The sequence below is a fragment of the Centruroides vittatus genome, unplaced genomic scaffold, assembly GCF_030686945.1.
Source record: "Centruroides vittatus isolate TY-2023 unplaced genomic scaffold, ASM3068694v2 contig_7, whole genome shotgun sequence".
In the NCBI taxonomy this organism is placed as follows: Eukaryota; Metazoa; Arthropoda; class Arachnida; order Scorpiones; family Buthidae; genus Centruroides; species Centruroides vittatus.
In genome coordinates, this window is record NW_027122442.1 from 174,534 (window position 1) to 194,364 (window position 19,831).

At 27.4% G+C, this 19,831-nt stretch overlaps 1 protein-coding gene across 3 annotated transcripts in view; it reads left to right on the forward strand.

Annotated features, from left to right (window-relative positions):
* SA1 (stromal antigen) overlaps positions 1-19,831 on the forward strand; it is a 66,711-nt gene that overhangs the window by 39,913 nt on the left and 6,967 nt on the right. For all 3 annotated transcript variants that reach the window (XM_067276546.1, XM_067276545.1, XM_067276547.1), the window contains exons 11-18: positions 1,069-1,291; positions 7,346-7,564; positions 7,667-7,849; positions 12,707-12,910; positions 13,892-13,962; positions 16,571-16,664; positions 17,623-17,796; positions 19,668-19,821. In XM_067276546.1, coding sequence (XP_067132647.1) covers positions 1,069-1,291; positions 7,346-7,564; positions 7,667-7,849; positions 12,707-12,910; positions 13,892-13,962; positions 16,571-16,664; positions 17,623-17,796; positions 19,668-19,821 — 1,322 coding nt within the window. The remainder of the gene's footprint in view (positions 1-1,068; positions 1,292-7,345; positions 7,565-7,666; positions 7,850-12,706; positions 12,911-13,891; positions 13,963-16,570; positions 16,665-17,622; positions 17,797-19,667; positions 19,822-19,831) is intronic.

Genomic DNA, 19,831 nt, shown 5'->3' on the forward strand with positions numbered 1-19,831 from the left:
TAAATGATTGGGCTAAATTTTGGATATATGATTATAGATTAGAAATGAATTTGGCACTAGAGTTAGGCATTAGGCACCATCTCTTATTAAAATTAATAATTATAATATTTAATTAATTAATTTAGATTAAATTGGAAGAAAAGAATTGGCCTGAAGCGGGACTTGAACTCTCAACTCCTGCTTACCGTGCAGACGCGTTGCCAGTTCCGCTACCCAGACCTTCAGTCCGATCTCCTCTTCCAGCATATGTAAGTCTAAGATATAACCATCAAGGAGATCAGACCGAAGGTCCGGGTAGCGTAACTGGCAACGCGTCTGCACGGTAAGCGGGAGTTGCAAGTTCGAGTCCTGCTTCGGGCCAATTCTTTTCTTTTAGTTTAATCTAAATTAATTAATTAAATATTATAATTATAAATTTTAATAAGAGATGATGCCTAACACCTAACTCTAGTACCAAATTCTTTTCTAATCTATAATCATATATCCAAAATTTAGCCCGATCATTTACGGCAGTTGTTGGTGTATTTGCTTATGATATCGGGTTTCGTTTGTTGTGTATATTTGCTTTTTTATATAGCAATACATTCATGTTTCCTTGTAAGTGATCAAAATTTCATTTTATTATCTTTGCTGTATTGATAGATAGACTTCATAAATGTCTTTGTTCTCTATTTGCTTTCAATTTTACTTTTTTTGCTTACAACAGAAGTTAAAATATTTTTAATTTGATTTTTATGAAATTTTTCTATGCTACAGATGGAAAGTATTTATCATTTTTGTTTGTTATTTTTTACAAATGGATACAGACCTTTATTTGTAAGTATCATTATTTTGACATATTAATTCACTACATTAACTTGCTGGGTGGTTAATAAAATCAGTCAGGTGGAGCACCTATCCAACAGGGCCTGAGGAGAATACAATAGAATAATTGATGTAATTAAAAATAAAATAATCATTGATAAAATTTTAAATTAACATATATATGTTTTTGGATATTTTAATTTTTATATTGATTTATTTCATTATTTTAAAATAAAATTTTAATCACTAAATTTATCTGAATAGATTTCATCGAGAAATTTTAACAGATAAAGACTGTGAACATGTTTATGAATTGGTTTATTCCTCACATCGTGCAGTTGCTCAAGCTGCAGGAGAATTTTTGAATGAACGACTTTTTCAACCAGATGAAGAAGCAGTACAAGGTTTAAGAACTAAGCGAGGAAAGAAACGATCAATTAATACGCCTTTAATTCGTGATCTTGTACAGTTTTTTATTGAAAGTGAGGTATCTATAGTTTTTAATCAAATATTAATAAGAAAGCAATATAAAATTAATACATAAAGAATATTTTAAAGCCTCAGCCACATAGCCTGCTATGGATGCTATTCTATACTTGCCACTGATGTTGCATACACTATGCTAGGTAGCAAAAGAAATCTAAAGCTATGCTCTCAACCTTTTTTCGCCTGCAGACCAGTAAAGTTTGTGAAAAAATTTTGTGGACCAGTGGTTTTTTTTAACAAAAAAACGTTTACTAGATATTAAAGAATTACTACAGAAGTAAATTGTAAAATTATTATTATCATTTACTAAATGTAAATATAAGTAATTATTATAAGTATTTTATATAAATAAATCTTTGACAAAAATCACAGAAAAACATAAAATCACAAAAAAATTGCATATAGGACACAATAAAAAAATCACTTATGATTACTAAAAAATTAAATTAATAGTATTTACTAAAAGTATAATTTTTATTGTTGTAATTAATTATAATTATTAATAAATAACAAACCCTTGATAAAAATTACAACAAAAAATCATAAGAAATTATTTTAAAAATTATTGCTACACAAGAAAAAAATCAATCCTATGATTACTAAAAATTATAAATTTAAAATTTTTGTTTATTTGGTATACATTGCTAGTGAGAAGATTGCTGCTGCTCTTCTTAATTAACTTTTCAATTGTGAGTTCTAAATTAGTCGAGCTGAGTCGGAGCAGTGAAATAATTGAAAGTCGATTTCTAAATTTATTTTTTTTATTACTGTCATAGTTGAAAATCCTGCTTCATATAAATATGTTGTTATGAAGGGGACTAACATTTTCATCACTTTCTTGTATAGAGATGGATATTCATTTTTCGTTTTGATCCAAAATTTATCTATAGATATTGTTGGAAACCTAGTTTTTAACATAATATCTGAACTAATCTCAAGGATGGACTCATATTCTCTGTTACTTAAACTAATTTACTACTATCATATATTATGAAAGGGCTTGTTATCCACAAATTCCTTTCACATGTGGTTTTTCAGATGGGAAATATTTTTTGAAACTATTACTTAAAGATTGTAAGTGTTGCTCAATGACTATATTTAATTTTGATAAGTTTATATCTTGCTGCAAAGTAACAAACTCAGAATAATTATTAAATATATCAATATTATTATTTTTTACATTATCCAATCAAAAATTAATTTTTTTCTTAAATCCATCTATTTTATTAAATAAATGAAATGCATTTATTGCAGTTCCTTGTAAACTTAAGTTTAAATTGTTAATGCATGAAAATATATTACTTAAATATGCTAGTTTTGCAACCCATTCTACATCAGACAAGTGAATTCTTAAAGGATTTTTTTTTCCTACTAAAAATATTTCTACTTCTGTCCTTAATTCAAAAAGCCTGGTTAAAATTTTACCTCGGGAGAGCCATATAACTTCTGTATGCAGCAATAATTGTTCATATTCTGCACCAACCTCCCTACAAAATATTGCAAATAATCTACTGTTTAAACTGCTATTTTTTTATAAAATTAATCATTTTTATAGATTCCACTAAAACCTCATTTAATTTTGTGGATAAACTTTTTGCTGCTAAATGTCTGTGAATTATACAGTGGGTAATCAGTAAATCAGAATTAGCTACTTTCTGAATTCTTTAGTAACACACAATGTCTGCCAACCATACTAGCCACCCCATCGATACATACATCTATGCAGTTTTTCCATTTTAAAGAGTGTTTAATAAAATAAGAATTAGGTGCATTAAAAATCTCATTACTTGTTGTGTATGAGTTCAATTCTACACAATACAAGAATTATTTTATTTCTTCCAGAATTAAATCAATATATCTGACGTAGCAAATTAATATGGCCTTTTGAGAAATATTGCATGATTCATCAATTTGTATCACAAAAAAATTTGATTCCTTTATCTTGTGTTGTAACTGATGTTCTACATTCTCTGATAATTTTTCAATTTTTCTTCTTATACTGTCATTAGATAAGGGAATAGATCAGCAGCCAAGGATCCAAACATATCTGAACAAATACCTATTAAAACTTGTTTTATCAAATTTTCCCCAGTGGTAAATGATTTTTTGGCTTTAGCAATTTGAAGTGCAATTAGATATGAGCATTTTATTAATGACTTATTCTGAACAAAGTTTTGTTTAAATGTTTTTGTCTGTAATACTAATTCTTGTTTTTTATGCTCAAAATATTCATATGGTTTATTTTCTAGCTCGGAATGTTTAGACTTCAAATGTCGTAACATTTTCGATGGTTTCATAGCATCATTTACTAAAACTTCATGGCAAATGATACATGTCAGACATACATCATCTTCTGTAGATTTAAAACCATATTTTAAATATTCATTGTTGTAGTGCCTGATAAAATGTTTTTTCTTTTTTTTTTCTGGTGGACACCCAAGTTCTGTTTCACTGTCATTTTTCTGAGACTTTGAGCTGGTATTCAAAAAATAAGAGAATGTGCTATGTTTACAGTTCATGTTATTAAGGGCTAAAAAATTTTTTTTATTAGCACCTATAAAAGTATTAAAAATTATGAATAAACTTACTTTTATATTTGCCAATTCCAGTTAAACATATTATAACAAATGTCTAGTAATAAATGACATTACACCATTGCAAAATATAAACAAGTGACGTATGTATTTTCCCGAACATTCCCAAACATTATGCATTTCAAGAATTTGTCTTCAGTGCCATGCTAAACATAAATTACATAAATTTAAAATTTGAATAAAATATCTGTTTTTCATAATTTAATAAATGAAAATTTTATTATCATCGTTATTTTTTTGAATAAGAAAATTTTTTAACACAGAGCGGTAAAAATTCTCCGCAGACCGGTGGTTGAGAAACACTGCTCTAGTTGTATATAACCAGTCTTCAAGATGGCATGTACTGTGGGACAGTGGTTTTTTCTGATGATGATATTTTACTTTTGTCATTGCTCAGTGAGAGAAAGAGGTGGAACGAATTGAATGAAAAGATATCTGAATATGTTAATTTCATCGTTTGATATATGATTTTCTTAAACAAAAAGCTAATCTAAAGAATATTGTTTAAATGTGTTCCAGTTTTATGGTATTCCTCAGTAGACATGTTCCATGGACACTGATGTTTCAAATTTCTTCCATTAAAGCTCTCTACCCTGTATATATTTACAGAAGTAGAAAACTTGTATGACAATAGAACAGATATACAAACACACATTAATGCTTGTTTTGCACATACCTGTAGTCAGAAATGTCAGTCAAAACTCTGCATCAACGAATTGCTAGCTACATGTCCAACACAGGCATAGTGTACAGTACATATCATCCAAGTTCAGTGTGGCCACTCCCACTGTCTAATAATGTGATTTTTTTGATTTATAGCAAGCATAGCATCTATACTTATGTAATGGTTGAAGCTTAAATAAAAATAAAGAACAGCAGATTTAAATTATAAAATATTTCAATCTAGTGATTATGATCTTTTTTTTGATAAAGTGATTTAATTTAGTTATATTTGTTACTTATTATTTCCTTTTTAAGCTTTTTCTTGAAAGTATATGAATATGTTTCAAAAAAATTAAGTTTTATAGTTTGATAATTTCCATTTCACAATTTTTTTTTTAATAAAATTTCTTATATTAAAATGTTCAAATGATATCAAACATGGAAAACTTGCATGAAGAAAATATCTTATGGAAGTTAAATTCTTAATCATGTTTTATTGATACACAATGTTATAAGGTTCTGTTTGGGAACATCAAAGAGAAGCTAACTTGAAATCTAGTACAGTAGAGAACCGAAAATCGGAATCAATTGGGGACTGGGGTTGTTCAGATTATTGATTTGTTCCGATTACCGATTATGTACAAATAAATATATTAACCTGTCTGATGTTCAAATTTTTCTCCGTTGCGTGTCGCTTCGTGTTGAATTTTTCTCCGTTGTGTGTCGCTTCGTGTTGAATTTTCGTCGATTTTAAGCCTAACGAAAATTTTTATAATAATAATTGAGGCTATCGTATCGTTAAAAATTATTTCTGCATTTTGTACAAACAAAATAAATATATTGAAGAATATAAAAACATAAAAATTATACTTTAGAAGTAAATCTAGTATCAAAAACGTTCGATTCAGCACGACACAGTTTGACTGAAAATCGTTTCGATTACCGGGGTTCCGATTAACGAGTCTCTACTGTATTTTACTTTACAAGACATGTACTAATATTTACAATGAAGAAGTAACTTTGATATAGAAATGTATAGAAGGAATTTTTTAGACATTTATTTCTTAGTTCTATAGTGTTGAGATACATATTTAGGGCTTGAATGAAAAACTCAACACAAAATTTGCAATGTTCCAGAGAAAGAAAAAAAATAAAAATAAAAAAATTGATGTTTGGAGAGTTAAAGCACTTAATCACAATTAAAATGTTTAATGGATTAAAACCTTTGGCTTTAATCATTATTTAGTGTTAAAACATGTGTATTTTCAGATTTTTAAGAGGTCAACTTGATATACAGGCAATAAAATAATTTCATGACTTACAATGTTTTCACTCTGGACCACTGATAATCAAATATACTTAGCCATTGATTGAGAGACAGAGATTGAAATTGCAGTCTCTCCATTTTATTATATAATTTTATTACCTTTAATAGTTACAGTTTTGATATATGAGACTTTGAAAAATAAGCTTTAATATTAGTTAAGTATATGAAAAATAAGAAGAAAATTTATAATTTGATTTTGAAATATATGTCACAAGTCATCAAAAAAAGATATTTAAGTTTTTAATATAAAATTTACTGTTTCTTTCGTCGGATGGCTAAATTATTTTTCGTAAATTAAAGACACAGTCGATTCAAAAGACCACCATTTTATTACGTGCTTGAAATCCCCGAGTGGAACAGGATGGAACACTATTAGAAGACGTCGTAAGACCAACCAGTTTTTTAGAAAATTTTATATTTTTAATTGGATAAATTTTGTGTTTTTTAACTAGAGGCAGCCAAGTAGCCTAAAAAGGAAGGTCAGGTTGTCCAAAAGTTTTAATCTAAAAGCACATAATAAAATGGTGGTTTTTTGAATCGACTGTGTCTTTAATTTACGAAAAATAAAAATCTTAATTTATAGCACATTAAGTTATATCTGCGACATCAATTTTTTTGTATCAGATCTGTCATTCCTGTCTGTTTTTAAATTATTTGTTTTAAAATTTTTATAGGAAGATAGATATTTTGTGTAATGTTAATGATACAGGAAAATTGTAATAATAATAATAATAAAAAAATTTAATAATTTTTTACAAATCTTATTACTTATAAAAAGAAATTATCAGTGATATTAGTAAAATATTTTGATTATATTAAGAATGAACAAATAAGTATTATTTTTATAAGTGAACTCTTTCTTGAGAATGATCAATAGATAAACAAACATGAAGTTTTGAATAATGGACATCTTTAGACATCTTTAAAAATTATATAATTGTAATCCAGTTTCTTGTATAACTATTAATTAATTAATTATATTTAATTAACAGTTAATCAGGTTTTACCTCTACTATTTACTCTACAGTTAGCTGGATATCCATATAGTAAATTTACTGTCACTGTAAGCACCTGATTTGAATTTCATCTAGATTCTTGTGATTTCTCTTAGATATCTGGAGAGAGTATTTTTCATTGCTCTGTTAGCTAGGTTCATTGCAAATTGGCAATGTAAATTGAGATTGGTTCTAGTTATAATCTCGAATACTCTGAACATTTGTGACAAAATCTAAACTATTACTAATTAATATTATTGATAACAATATTAAGAATATTTTTAGTCTTTTTTTTTAATCAATAATCACCAATCATTAATTTTTTTATTGAAAAATATTATTATAAAATGAAGAGAGTTAATTACACTACATACATATTTTTGTAAATCTAGAAAAGTGCTGTCTCATATATTTGTTCTAAAAATATATTTAAACTAATAATTTTGTAAATTAATAATAAATATTTTGTAATGTAGTTACATGAACATGGTGCTTATTTGGTGGACAGTTTGATAGAGAGTAATCCTATGATGAAAGATTGGGAATGTATGACAGATCTTCTTTTAGAAGAACCAGGATCTCAAGAAGAACCTCTTGATGACAGGCAAGAAACATCACTCATTGAAATAATGGTCTGCTGTGTCAAACAGGCTGCTACTGGAGAACCACCAGTTGGACGTGGTCCAAATCGTAAAGTATGTTTTAAACTTGGAACATGAAATGAATATTGACATTTTGATAATACATAAAAATAAATTTAAATAAAATATGAATTACAAAGAAAATATTTTTTTCAGCAATTATCGGCTAAAGAACTTAAACAAGTTGGAGATGATCGTGTTAAATTGACTGAACATTTCATTCTTACTCTCCCTCAGTTGCTAGCTAAATATATGGCAGATCAAGAGAAGATTGCTAATTTGATGGTTATTCCACAATATTTTGATCTTGAAATATATACCACAAGTCGTCAGGAAAAGGTACTTTATTTTCAATATTATAATATTACTGTATGAACCAAATATCAGTTGGTGTTTTTCTCCAGTTTTAAAGATGCAGAAATCACTCTAGGCCTTGACTTGTATTCATTTAACTCTGTACTTTATGTTCAGAGTTAAACTGATGCTAAAATTTGGTATGTCGAGTATTTAGTGATTGGCCTATTATGTTGCAGCCTACAAACTGTGCTGAAATCAAGTGTTTGGCTTGATTGCAAACAATTGATTAAACTAAGCTGGTCATTTTAATTGTATTTAACATAATCAGTCAGTTTTGATAACTTCTATAGAAATTTTATTTTAGTAACTAAAGTTTAACTTATTTTACTCCTGGAGTCCCTACTAAACAAGCAATTGTCAAAAATTGAGAGGGAAGATTGCTTAAAACTTATCTTGAAATTTATTGTGTTATAAAGTGTAAATTTACATTGTAATTATAAATTTATGTATTTGATATGATTGTATATTTTGGACTTTATAAAAAAATGTTTTGGACAGTTATTAAAAATATAAGATAGGCAAAAATGAAACACAAAGTTTCTGGTTTTTTTAATATTTTTTTTTTATTTCAATAAACATGAAATATATAAGGAAGTCTATTTCCTTGACATGATGTATATGCTGGTTTACTATAGTTTACTACCTGGTACATAGGACATTGTCTCAATTTTTCTCTGTAACTTTTATTAATTTCATTTTTATGGTTATCAATAAAAAAGAAGCAGAAAGTTACAATTTGTCAGTTATAATAGAAATATCTAATGCATATATTTCTATAAAACCAAACCTTTAAGTACTATTTTCTGATAAACTATGCATGATGTAAATGTGATTTGTAAAAAATTACTAAGAAAGCAATCAAATTTTTTTCATTATGCTGATAGATTTCCAGATATTGAAAAATACCAATTCAAAAAATTTTATTTCTAACCAAAGTAATTTTGAAAAGGAAGACATGTAATGAATGAACTAATTTTCATAATCAGTTATAGATAAGAAACAATAAAAATTCACATATTCTAGTACAGTGGTTCTTAACCTGGGTTCGACCGAACCCCTGGGGTTCGGCGAGTCAGTCTCAGGGGTTCGGCGGAGGTCAACCACCTGACGTCATCGTGACGTAGAAACCGTATTGGTTTCGAAAACTAATGCTACATAACATGTGTTCTATTGGGAAATATGCCTATATTTCCCAATAGAACACCTATTATACCTATGTTTTGAATTTGAAAAATTATATTTTATTTTTCCAATTAAAAGGGGTTCGGTGAATACTTATATGAAACTGATGAGGTTCGGTACCTCCAGCAAGGTTAAGAACCACTGTTCTAGTAAAAGTTAACAGCAGTAGAATTATGAATGAATGTTTGTGAAGACACAGTTATAAATGGCTTTAAGATGTTACCAATGATTAAGACAAATAGATGATGATGTATTGAGAAGGCTGAAAACCATAATGGCCATGAAATAGGAAGTGGGAATGATAACAAAAATTCTGATGAAGATGAAAGTGATGGAGTATTGTTTCAATGACTTTCCAAATTTTTTAAAATGCAAATTGCTAATTTTTTGCATGCAGTTAAAATTAATAATAAAAGGTCAACATATATTCAGTCCTAATTTTTTCAAAAAGTAGATTTCAAAATTTTGAGTTAATTTATATTTGGACCAATATTGTGATTTGTAGAACATTAAATATATTTAAGGCATTAATTTTTAGCAAACTAAGATTTGAAGTTGTGAATTTTATGGTGTAGATTAGAGATGGCCAGCTTGATGGCATATATGAATCAGATCTTAGCTGTTGCATAGTGTTAGTGCAATAACATGCCATTAATTATATAGTTTTTTTATATGACTATGAGATATTGTAATGGCTGTTTGCATGGGTGGATCCTTGCAAATAGCCATTACAATATTTCATAGTTGCAATCAGTTGAAGGTTGGTAAGGAGAAATATGTACATATAAGGATACATAAATTCATAAGTTAAAGTGAAGTTAAGTACAAGATAGTGTAGTATAATCTATTCTGACAATAAACAAGATTTCAGCATGTTAATACATCTAGTAGTCTTCATATAGTGGACATAATGTTGAGAAATTTGATTGTGGTGGCAAGTTTGCACACTTGTCATGATATATAATACTTTATATTATATATATATATCAGTATCTACACCTAAGATACTGGAAATGTATAATATAATGTAGCAATTTCACTTTGATTTGTAGATTTGTATGCAGTAGTGTTAATCCAGAGATGTAAATTTAAATGCCTTGTAAAAAATTTTGAGATCTTATAATGTTCCTGTTAAACATTTCACGTACTAATGTTTTAAAATTATTTATGTATGTGGTAACATAAATACAATGGAACACTAACTACTATAACATTAGTAGTTAGTGTTCTTATACGTATATACTTATACATTTTATATTAGTCTCAAGACATTTCCACTCCTTTTAGTGATGAAATAGTTTGTTTATATGTCTAAATTCATTATTTATATTATTTATGTTGTTTTCTTTCAATAATATGACTATTTGAATTTATGATTTAAAGTTTCTTTGATCTGATGATGGGATAGAAGAGTTCCAAAAAATGTTTAACCAAATAAAAAGTTTTGACTGCTATAATATTCTTAGTGTTTGTGTTTCTCCTGATATTACATTGAACTGACATACTCTGAAACCTAAATCTTGACTTAAATTTCAATTACACATTTTTTAAATTTGGTTCTCTGGAAGATGTAGAAATGGTGTTTCACCATATTAAATTTTGAATATGAAAAGTAATTTCAGAGTTTGTCTTTTCCTTACCCTCATTTCTAAGATAATTACTTAGGATTTACAAAAAGCAGTTTGATTTTAAATTGTTATTCTAATTGTATGATTTGAAAATATTGCAACTTTTGCATTTCTATTCTAATGTTCTTACTCCATATTTGTTTAAGGTTCTATTCTTCTGATAACATACATTAAATTCTGACTTCAGTCATTCTGAAGGCTACTGCTAATGTATATAATCAAAGCTAATTATATAATCAGCTTTATATAAAATACTAGCTAACCCGGCCACGCGTTGTTGTGGCTCAAAATGTATCTATTATAAATGTATAACGTTTCCCCCGTGGGGTGAATTTCAAAAAATCTTTTCTTAGTGTACAGTACATTCTCTTGACGTACCCTATTAAAACGCAATCAAAAACGCGTCTAAAATAGTATAATAAAAGCAGAGTTCTTCACAGTAAGCCTTAATCCTGTCCCTCTCCCTCGCAAGGAAATATTGAAAAATCCTTTTTTAGTGTATATTCTGTTGACGTAACCTATTAAAAACGCAAAAAACTGCATGTAAAATAGTATAATAGAAGCCGAGTTCTTCACAGTAAGCCTTAATCCTGTCCATCTCCCCCAGTAGGGGGAATTTCGACATGTATATTATATAAAAACACGTGCGTATTCGAATGCAACATTTTGTCAAAATTTCAAAGGAATCGGTAGGAACAAACAAACGTTATATTTTATTTATATAGATAGATAGAAAATGATCTGCTTTAGTCCATTCTCACACAAAAGCATAATGCCTCACAGAAAAGCAAACTTAGGTCGTCGGAGTTAGCGCCATCTGTTGGACATAAAAGCCTTAATTCTAGATGTTATCTTTTAATTTATATGAATGTTTAACGGAATAATATATAGCCTATGTCCACCCTGAAGGTCCATTCTAAATATTGGTGAAAGAATTTTTGAAATCGGATGAGTAGTTTCGGAGATTACCTGTTACAACCAAACTTAGTTACCTCTTTATATATTAGTATAGATATAAAGTGCTATTTCAAGCTTTAAATATGTTCTATTAAATCCAGAATATATAGTTATTTTTTCAGACTTTATTAAAAACAAATTTTACGATAATAGAATATTTAATTTTTGATATTTAAATAGAAACACTATTAAAGAAAAATAACATTTGTTATGAAAATTTTTTTTTATCAAAACAAACTTTCCTGTAGGTTTTTAACTCTGAAAGATGAAGCTTTTTTCTTTAGAATCAAGTATTAATTACAATAAACATTTTTAGATATAATAAATTAAAGATTTAAATGGTTCTTTGGGTAGAACAGCTGCACTGATTAATTATCAAAAGTAAATAAGTAAAAAATTATTGTGACATTGTCATAATGCTGGGCTGCAATTTTTAATCATATTTTTAATTAATTTAATTTAAAATATGTGTTCTGGATCTCAAATTATTAGTGTCTTTCCTTTGTACATAATACTTTTCCTTACAACAATGTTGTGCTGGTGTATGTAACTTTGTTCTGGGGAAAATTTTTTAATTGAAATCATGTGACTTCCAGTTTATACTGGAAGTTCATATATAGTTAATTGAGACCTCTTGCCCCTAAGCTTTTCATATCTGGTGTTGACTTTCATCTGTCTTATCATCATTCTTGAGATTAAGGAAGAACAGATGGATGGCAGTTAGAATTTATAGGTCTACAATTTTTTCAAATTGCAGCTCAAAAAGCCATTTGAATTTGGTTGATTATATATATCATATTTTACGGACTATAAGACGCACCTTTTTCTTCGAAAAATTGCCTCCAAAATTCAGGTGCGTCTTATAGGTATTTTTTTTAAAAAATTGCTTAAAAATTAAGGTGTGTCTTATAGTCCGTAGCGTCTTATAGTCCATAAAATATGGTATATGTAAAATCCATAAGTCCCTTATTAAATAATATCAACTCTTCTGTTTTAAACATAGAATTATATGCTTATGATTTTAAAAATATGTGAACTTTGTACTATATAAATATTTTAAAATTTATTTTAGAACTTGGATAATTTGTTGAAACTTATTCATGATATTGTTGAACGCCATAATGATACAGAAGTTTTAGAAGCTTGTGCAAAAACTTATGAAGCTCTTTGTAATGAGGAACTGGCGATACATTCAAGATGTGCTGTTGCAAGAGGGACACTTATAGACTCACTCATTCATAAGTATAAACAAGCTCTAAGTGACTTAATACAAGCAGTAAGTTATATTGATATTTAAATTAATTTTATATTATTATAATATGGTAAATTTATCATTTTATCATAAATATCTCCTTTCAGAATGATCTTATTTGATGATCTCAGACAGTTAAGTTTTTACATAAGATTTTTGTTTCATTATCAAAACTGTCTTCTATTTTTAGAGCACAAAAAAAAGTCTACAAAATAAAAAATTCATAAAGAAAATATTTTAATGTACATTTACATATAATATGTGAAAATATTTAACAACAATGACAAGAAATTAATATTTTATAGTTTTATAGAATATTAATTTCTTATATATGTTTAGAAAATCAGTTAATTCTTGCCAAGCGAAGTTGATATTTTATATGGCATGCATGATGTTATATTTTTTCCAAAATTGCACAAAACAAACATAGATTTAAAGGAAGTATGACTCTACGACGAATTGCCACCTTTTGCTGAGTGATTCGTGTTTGTAAATAATCATATTATATACGAATCAATGAAATGCCGCGATAATTTGAATCAGCGTAAATTTTGAGCCTTTTTTAGGCTTCAAGCAGACCATGTTATATCAAATCAACGTTAATTGAGACATCGTTAAGCGGGGTCTTACCATATAATGAATTTTCAAATATGATTCTGAAAAGATACAGACTTTGATCAATTTTGGAAACATAAGAGATGTTTCTAGAAAAATAATTAAATAAAAAGTAATATTAATAAGTTTAGATAAAGATAAGTGTTAAAAATAAAAACATGTTACTAATTACTGACTCCATTATATAGATGTCAAGTTTATGTATTTATTGATGATAAGTTTAGTTTAATCTTTGGTGCTAACTTAAATCAAGAATTTTTTTGGTTATTAACATAATTGATAAAATATGAAAGAGGTTTATTAAAATTTTTTTTATTATATATTAATTTTTTTTATATTAATGATTTTGATTTTACACTTAACATCTACATCTTGCATTATTAATTTTAGGGAGAAGAAGTTGATGAAGATGAAGTTTATGCAGTTACATCAGCAATGAAGAAAGTTTCGATATTTTATAGGTATTTAACTAACTTTCCAAATAATTTATTAGAAAGTCTATAGATAAGAATAAATTATATTTATTCTTATCTATACAGACATATCTTTGAATAAAGTTTGAATGTCTGCAACTCTATTGTCATGGCTAGAATCACCCAGACGTGTGATTTGGTCATAACAGAATTTTTGTAATTCAAATCGGTAGCCGTTACAAAGTCCGTTGGAAAGCGACCGTTGGAGAACGTCGGTTAGGAAACTGCCATTTGTTTGAAATCTACGATCGGTGATTAGCTGGTGGAGATTGTACGTTGGCCGGATGAGCTGGAGGCATCGGACACTGATTGGTGGAGCCGCATTTTACTCTGATGAGTATAAAAGAGACAGCTTTAGGCGGGAAAGAGGTTCCCTTTTGAAAGCCTGGAAAGAGTGAAGTTCCCTTTGAACTTGGAAAAGGTGTGTAGCTGTCTTAGGACTACCAAATGCTAGGTGTGCTAAAAGGACTCAAAGACTCTACTGTGGATACGTCTGTGCAAGAAAGGTCGTGAGGTGTTCTTCCAACAGACCTGTTATGGATTCAGTAACTGTCTGAACGCTTAGTTGTACATGTGTGGAAATCTGTTTAATCATTGCATCTTTGTTTTCTAAGTGTCGTGAACTTTGTAACCTTTGTAATATTCATCTGTTAATATAAATGTTTGTGTTGTTGTCAACTATACGTAGTGGTGACTCTCATTTTGAATTTGACTTCTATGATCTATTTTTAATTCTGTTAATCAAATCAATCATTATAGATAATTAATTATACTTACGTTAGTATATATATTATAGTTGTGTGTAAATTAGTTATATATTGTACTATACAAGATTCTCGATAGTATGTATACATGCATTGAACTTTACAATTTAGAATCATGCATGAAAATTTTGGTCATGCACTTCCACTAATTTTATCTTTTCTTGTCTTCCCTCCAAAGTGTCAATTTTCAAACCTTGTTTATAATACTAGCAGGCACATGGAGCAATATTAAATTATTTTTATGTTGTAATATGGAGTGTATTCATTTTCATTACAGCTAAATATTTTAAAATATATTTGAGAATCAGTGTATGTTAATAAAACAAAGGAGTATTTCAAATTAATTAATGGCCATGCATGAGACAGATATTTAGGATAAAAAATTTGTAGACTAGAAATTTTTAAATTAAAAACTTACTGTAAGAAAATAAGAAAGCAAATTTTAAAAGGTAAAATAGAATTTCACATTGTAATGGAATCAGATGCACTGCCAATATCATCTGGAATAGGACTCATTTTCATCTCAAACAACTATAAATGTGAAAGTAACTAGGAAAATATTTAATAAATATATAACTATTAATATTATAAGAATATATACATTTTGTGACAATCTTTTAAATCAAAATGTCTGTAAATACTTGAAATTTTTGATAAAAACTTCGAAGTATGAGAAAAATAATGGTGACATTTATGGTTTGTTGGAATATGATAGTAAATTTGTACTGTATCTGATTGCCAGAATACAGATCACATATCATAAATTCAGATTGGTTGTGTATGACTTTTTTTTTATGCTTATTATTTTATTTAGTATATAGACAGGATTTTTCATTTATAATGTCCCTGACAAATATTTTGTAAAATATACAACCAATTAAAAAATTGAAGGGTTAAAGTTATGTATTTTCAAGGGGTTTTTCTTAATTCCATAAAAATTAAGCTATTCCTGTCTCTTTCAAAAAGTAACAGTTAAAGAAATGTTTTTTATACCCTGATTTATTGTAGTTAAATAAGACATTTAAATGTTTCAATGACAAATATTTAGATAATTACATAAGATCTTTTAAGTAATGTGACTTTTATATTTCTCATAATGGTATACTTTGCAATGAGAAAGTTGCTATGAAGAATACTGACTTGGCTCACATCCCTCTATCAAGGAATAAAGTTTGAGTAATATTATTAAAAATAAAAGTTTTAAGTGGAAGTATCAATGATTGAGCAGCAAGACTGGAAGTATAACAAAACTTTACTTTCCTAGTATTGAATGAAGATTATCATCATTTAGAAATTTACTTTATACTATTGCTCAACTACTTACTGAGCATAATAATTTTAGACACTACCTGGCATTGTATAACTGTGCAGACACTGCCTTTTGCTTTTATGATACTGATAATCTTATTATCTTGTACTGTTGAACATATGATTTATTATAATCCTGTACATAAGCAAGACATTTATTTTGAAATTAGAAATTCTTAGTCAAGGTATCAGATGGTCATGTCCACTCAGTAAACTTTCAGAAGCCACTGTTTGAACTATTTCATCATTATGCAAATGCAATATGGAAGAAGAGACTTTTTGTAATTTCTAATTTCTAAGCGTTTCTTTTTGGGGACCTAACTGCCTAGGCTTGTCTCTTTGGGTGGTGGATGAAAGACAAATAAAGCAATTCTTTATTTGCCTTTTTCGTATTTTAGTATAATACTTCTTTTGGAGTGGAGCACTTAACAATAACAATAATACATTATTTATAAAATGATTATAACAAGGTTTTGTTTTTTTTATTATGTATAGAATAATTTTTTGTATTTGTGTATTTACAGTTGCCATAATTTAGGACCATGGGGTATTTGGGATGGTATATTTGAATTTTGGGTTAAAGGATCTGTGCAAGGAGAAAAACTTCTATCAGAGGAAGTAAGTACAGATTTTTCATTTGATGATAGTTCTAAATTATATAAATGCAGAGTATTTTTAATCAACGATATTTACTGTTGATTATCTAATATACATATATATATATATATTTAATATATATATATATATATATATTAAATAACCAAAACTAACTTGAAATGATGCTTCTAATTATAAAATAAATTGGTACTTTTAATATTAAAAGTAACAATACCAAATTTACTTCAAAACTAGAAACATTTCAAGGTAGTTTTGATCATGTAGTCGTCTCATCTTTATATATTTTTTAACTTGAAGAATAATTAGATTGTGCATGTACAAGATGCAAAGTTTATTATTATTAAACAGTCAGTAATAATATGAACTTGCAATTTTGTAGCTTTTTTAACTTAAATTAATAACAATATAAAATTTCATTAACTTTCAAAACTGTCTAATGAGTTGATACATTTTTGTGATTTGAATGTTTTTGTGTCAAACTAATAATATCCCAAGAGTATTACAAAATTTTAATAACAAATTAAAATGTACTTATTATTATAAAAAGATATTTACTATATAATAAATTTTAAATTAAATAGAAAAGAAAATAGCAAAACATAAAGTATACTTCTATAAATTTTCATTAATTATTATTATTATAACAGACAGAATTTGTGCTTTTAAGCAATTCAAAATGACTGCATGTTTCACTTGACCACATTTTTTTCTTTCTTCTCACAAAAGTATTAATTTTGTCTTGTTATATTCAGATCAGTAATATTAGCATTATTTTTAATGAAAGTATTTATATATGAACTCACTATAATATAATAGTATATTTGTCTTATGTATTTTTGTTGAAAGATGTTTTTGAAATTCTCAGATTTTTTATAGATGAAAAAAATTGAATTTTAGAAAAATTATTTTATATACATAAAAAAATATTTGTATAAATTCAGTAATTTATTATTTGTAGGTAGTCAAATATGCAATATCCTGCTGTTCAATGGGGATAATGTGGGATTTAGCATTGCTTGATGAAACCAGTCCACAAATGCCTGCAGTTCATAGTCTGCGTAATCGTTTGAAAGATTTTATGGACACAATGAGAGAGTTATTAAATCATCAAAGTGATGGGTTGGAAGAGGAGGTTTGTCTGAAATATATTTCTTTTAATGCTATATAAAATTTATAATTACTTTAACATATTAAAATAGGCTATAGAATTTTTTAAATATTAATATTGATTGTAATAATTTTTTTGTGATATATGACGTTGAAGATGACTATATACAATAAAATTTGCAAGAAGCAGAACCTCTCCGAGATAGAAACATGCAGAAGCTGCAAAGTTAGTTATTTTTGGTGTTACTATAAAGTTTTTTCCACAAAATACCATGCCTTCAAATGGAACCTATGAGACATGAATAGAAATCTGTGTACGTTATAATTCTGACATGTTCTAACTAATAGGAATTAAAAACAAAGACAGAAATTTAAACATATATTGAATTAAAAAGTCTGATACAAAAACATTATGAATGAAATTAAAACTATTGATACTGTATCTGCACCTTTGTCATAAATTGGAAACTAAATGATATTTTTGACTAAAGTTCTTCCAGATTCATCATATATCCTGGACCAAGCAGCTTTGCAGAAAGCTAGATTCACTTTTGTTATTGGAACACTGATGACAAACACAAGTTATAGTTAAACATGAATAAATTATCAGTTATTGTTATAATATGATGTGTGTATTGATTATTACAGTGTTGTGTATAGCATCTAATTTCTTTACTGTGCATTGACAAAGCAATCAGTTCTTTAGACTTAAAATTTTTTTTAATATATTGGTTTTGGCTTCAGAATTACAAAAATAATTGCATATGCATGTATTGTTTGAATTTTATTTTCTTTGTCATTTTCCTTTTGAGTTAAAAGTCCAATAAACATAACAAATACTACGTTTACATTAAAACTTCATAAAAAATGTTCACATTTTGAGGCAGTGACCATTTTTTTCCAGCTTACCAAAGATGGAAACTTTGAACAGTTCCTTACAATTCTAGTTTTCACTGTATAACATTAAAGCAAAGATTCTGCCGTTGCCATTTTTAGCATTTCTTGTTTTATGTATGACAGATAAATAATACACAAAGTAAAAGACAAAAAAATTGTATTTTAAATTGAAAATTTTTTACAATAAACCAATATTTAACCAAAATAAACCAATATTTTAATATTGGTTTATTCTAAATTTACTGGAGTCTTATTTACTGGACATTAATGACTTTCTTAGCTTTCTTACTGATTATTTATTCACTCATTATTCATTCTGTTGTACAATTTATCTATCATTACACTTTTTAAAATGTGTGTTAATAATCACAGTTCAATATTCATCAGCTAGATATTATTTTGATAACAGTTTTGTAGAATATATCAAACAGATCAAATGTGTGACTTGAATATATTCATAGATATTTGATTAAAATTTTCTTGACAAGAGGATATAAAAATTCAGTAAAGAAAATAATTTAACTATCTATCTATCTTTTTCTCAGCACTATTATTACATTAATAAACACACCTGATTTATATTTTCCGAGTTTTTTTTCCTTTATTCTGAATGTTTTCAGCCTACTTGTATACCATGCCTTCAGGCTTTTACATTTTCTACATTTTCTTACAATTTTACATCTTCAGGCTTTTACATTTTCATTCCAAAATAATTTAAATTTTCATCCAGTTAAGTTTTTAAACTTTATATCCCTGTTGTCATTATTTAAACATTTTCAAATTTGTTATTGGTGCATAGCTACTTTGTTACTAGTAACAAAATTATAGAATAATTTATTTGAAAATGTGTAATAATTGCTTTGTTTTTAAATTAATTTAGTAATTCTTATGTAAGTTGATTTTCATTCAAGTAATTTCACACTTATATGAAATTATTATTTGGCTTAAAAAACTATAGGATTACATATATTACACAAGTTTTTTTTTGTTTTTTTAAAGGCTTTTGTAACAATATGTGATCTGCTTATTGTGTTCTGTAAACAACTAGCAGACAATGCAGCTCTGATACCTCTTGTTTATGAACCAGATCGATCTTTACAGAATCAACTTGGTGCTTTTATTCAGGACAAAGTTTTTGTTGAAGATGATGATGGTATGTAAGT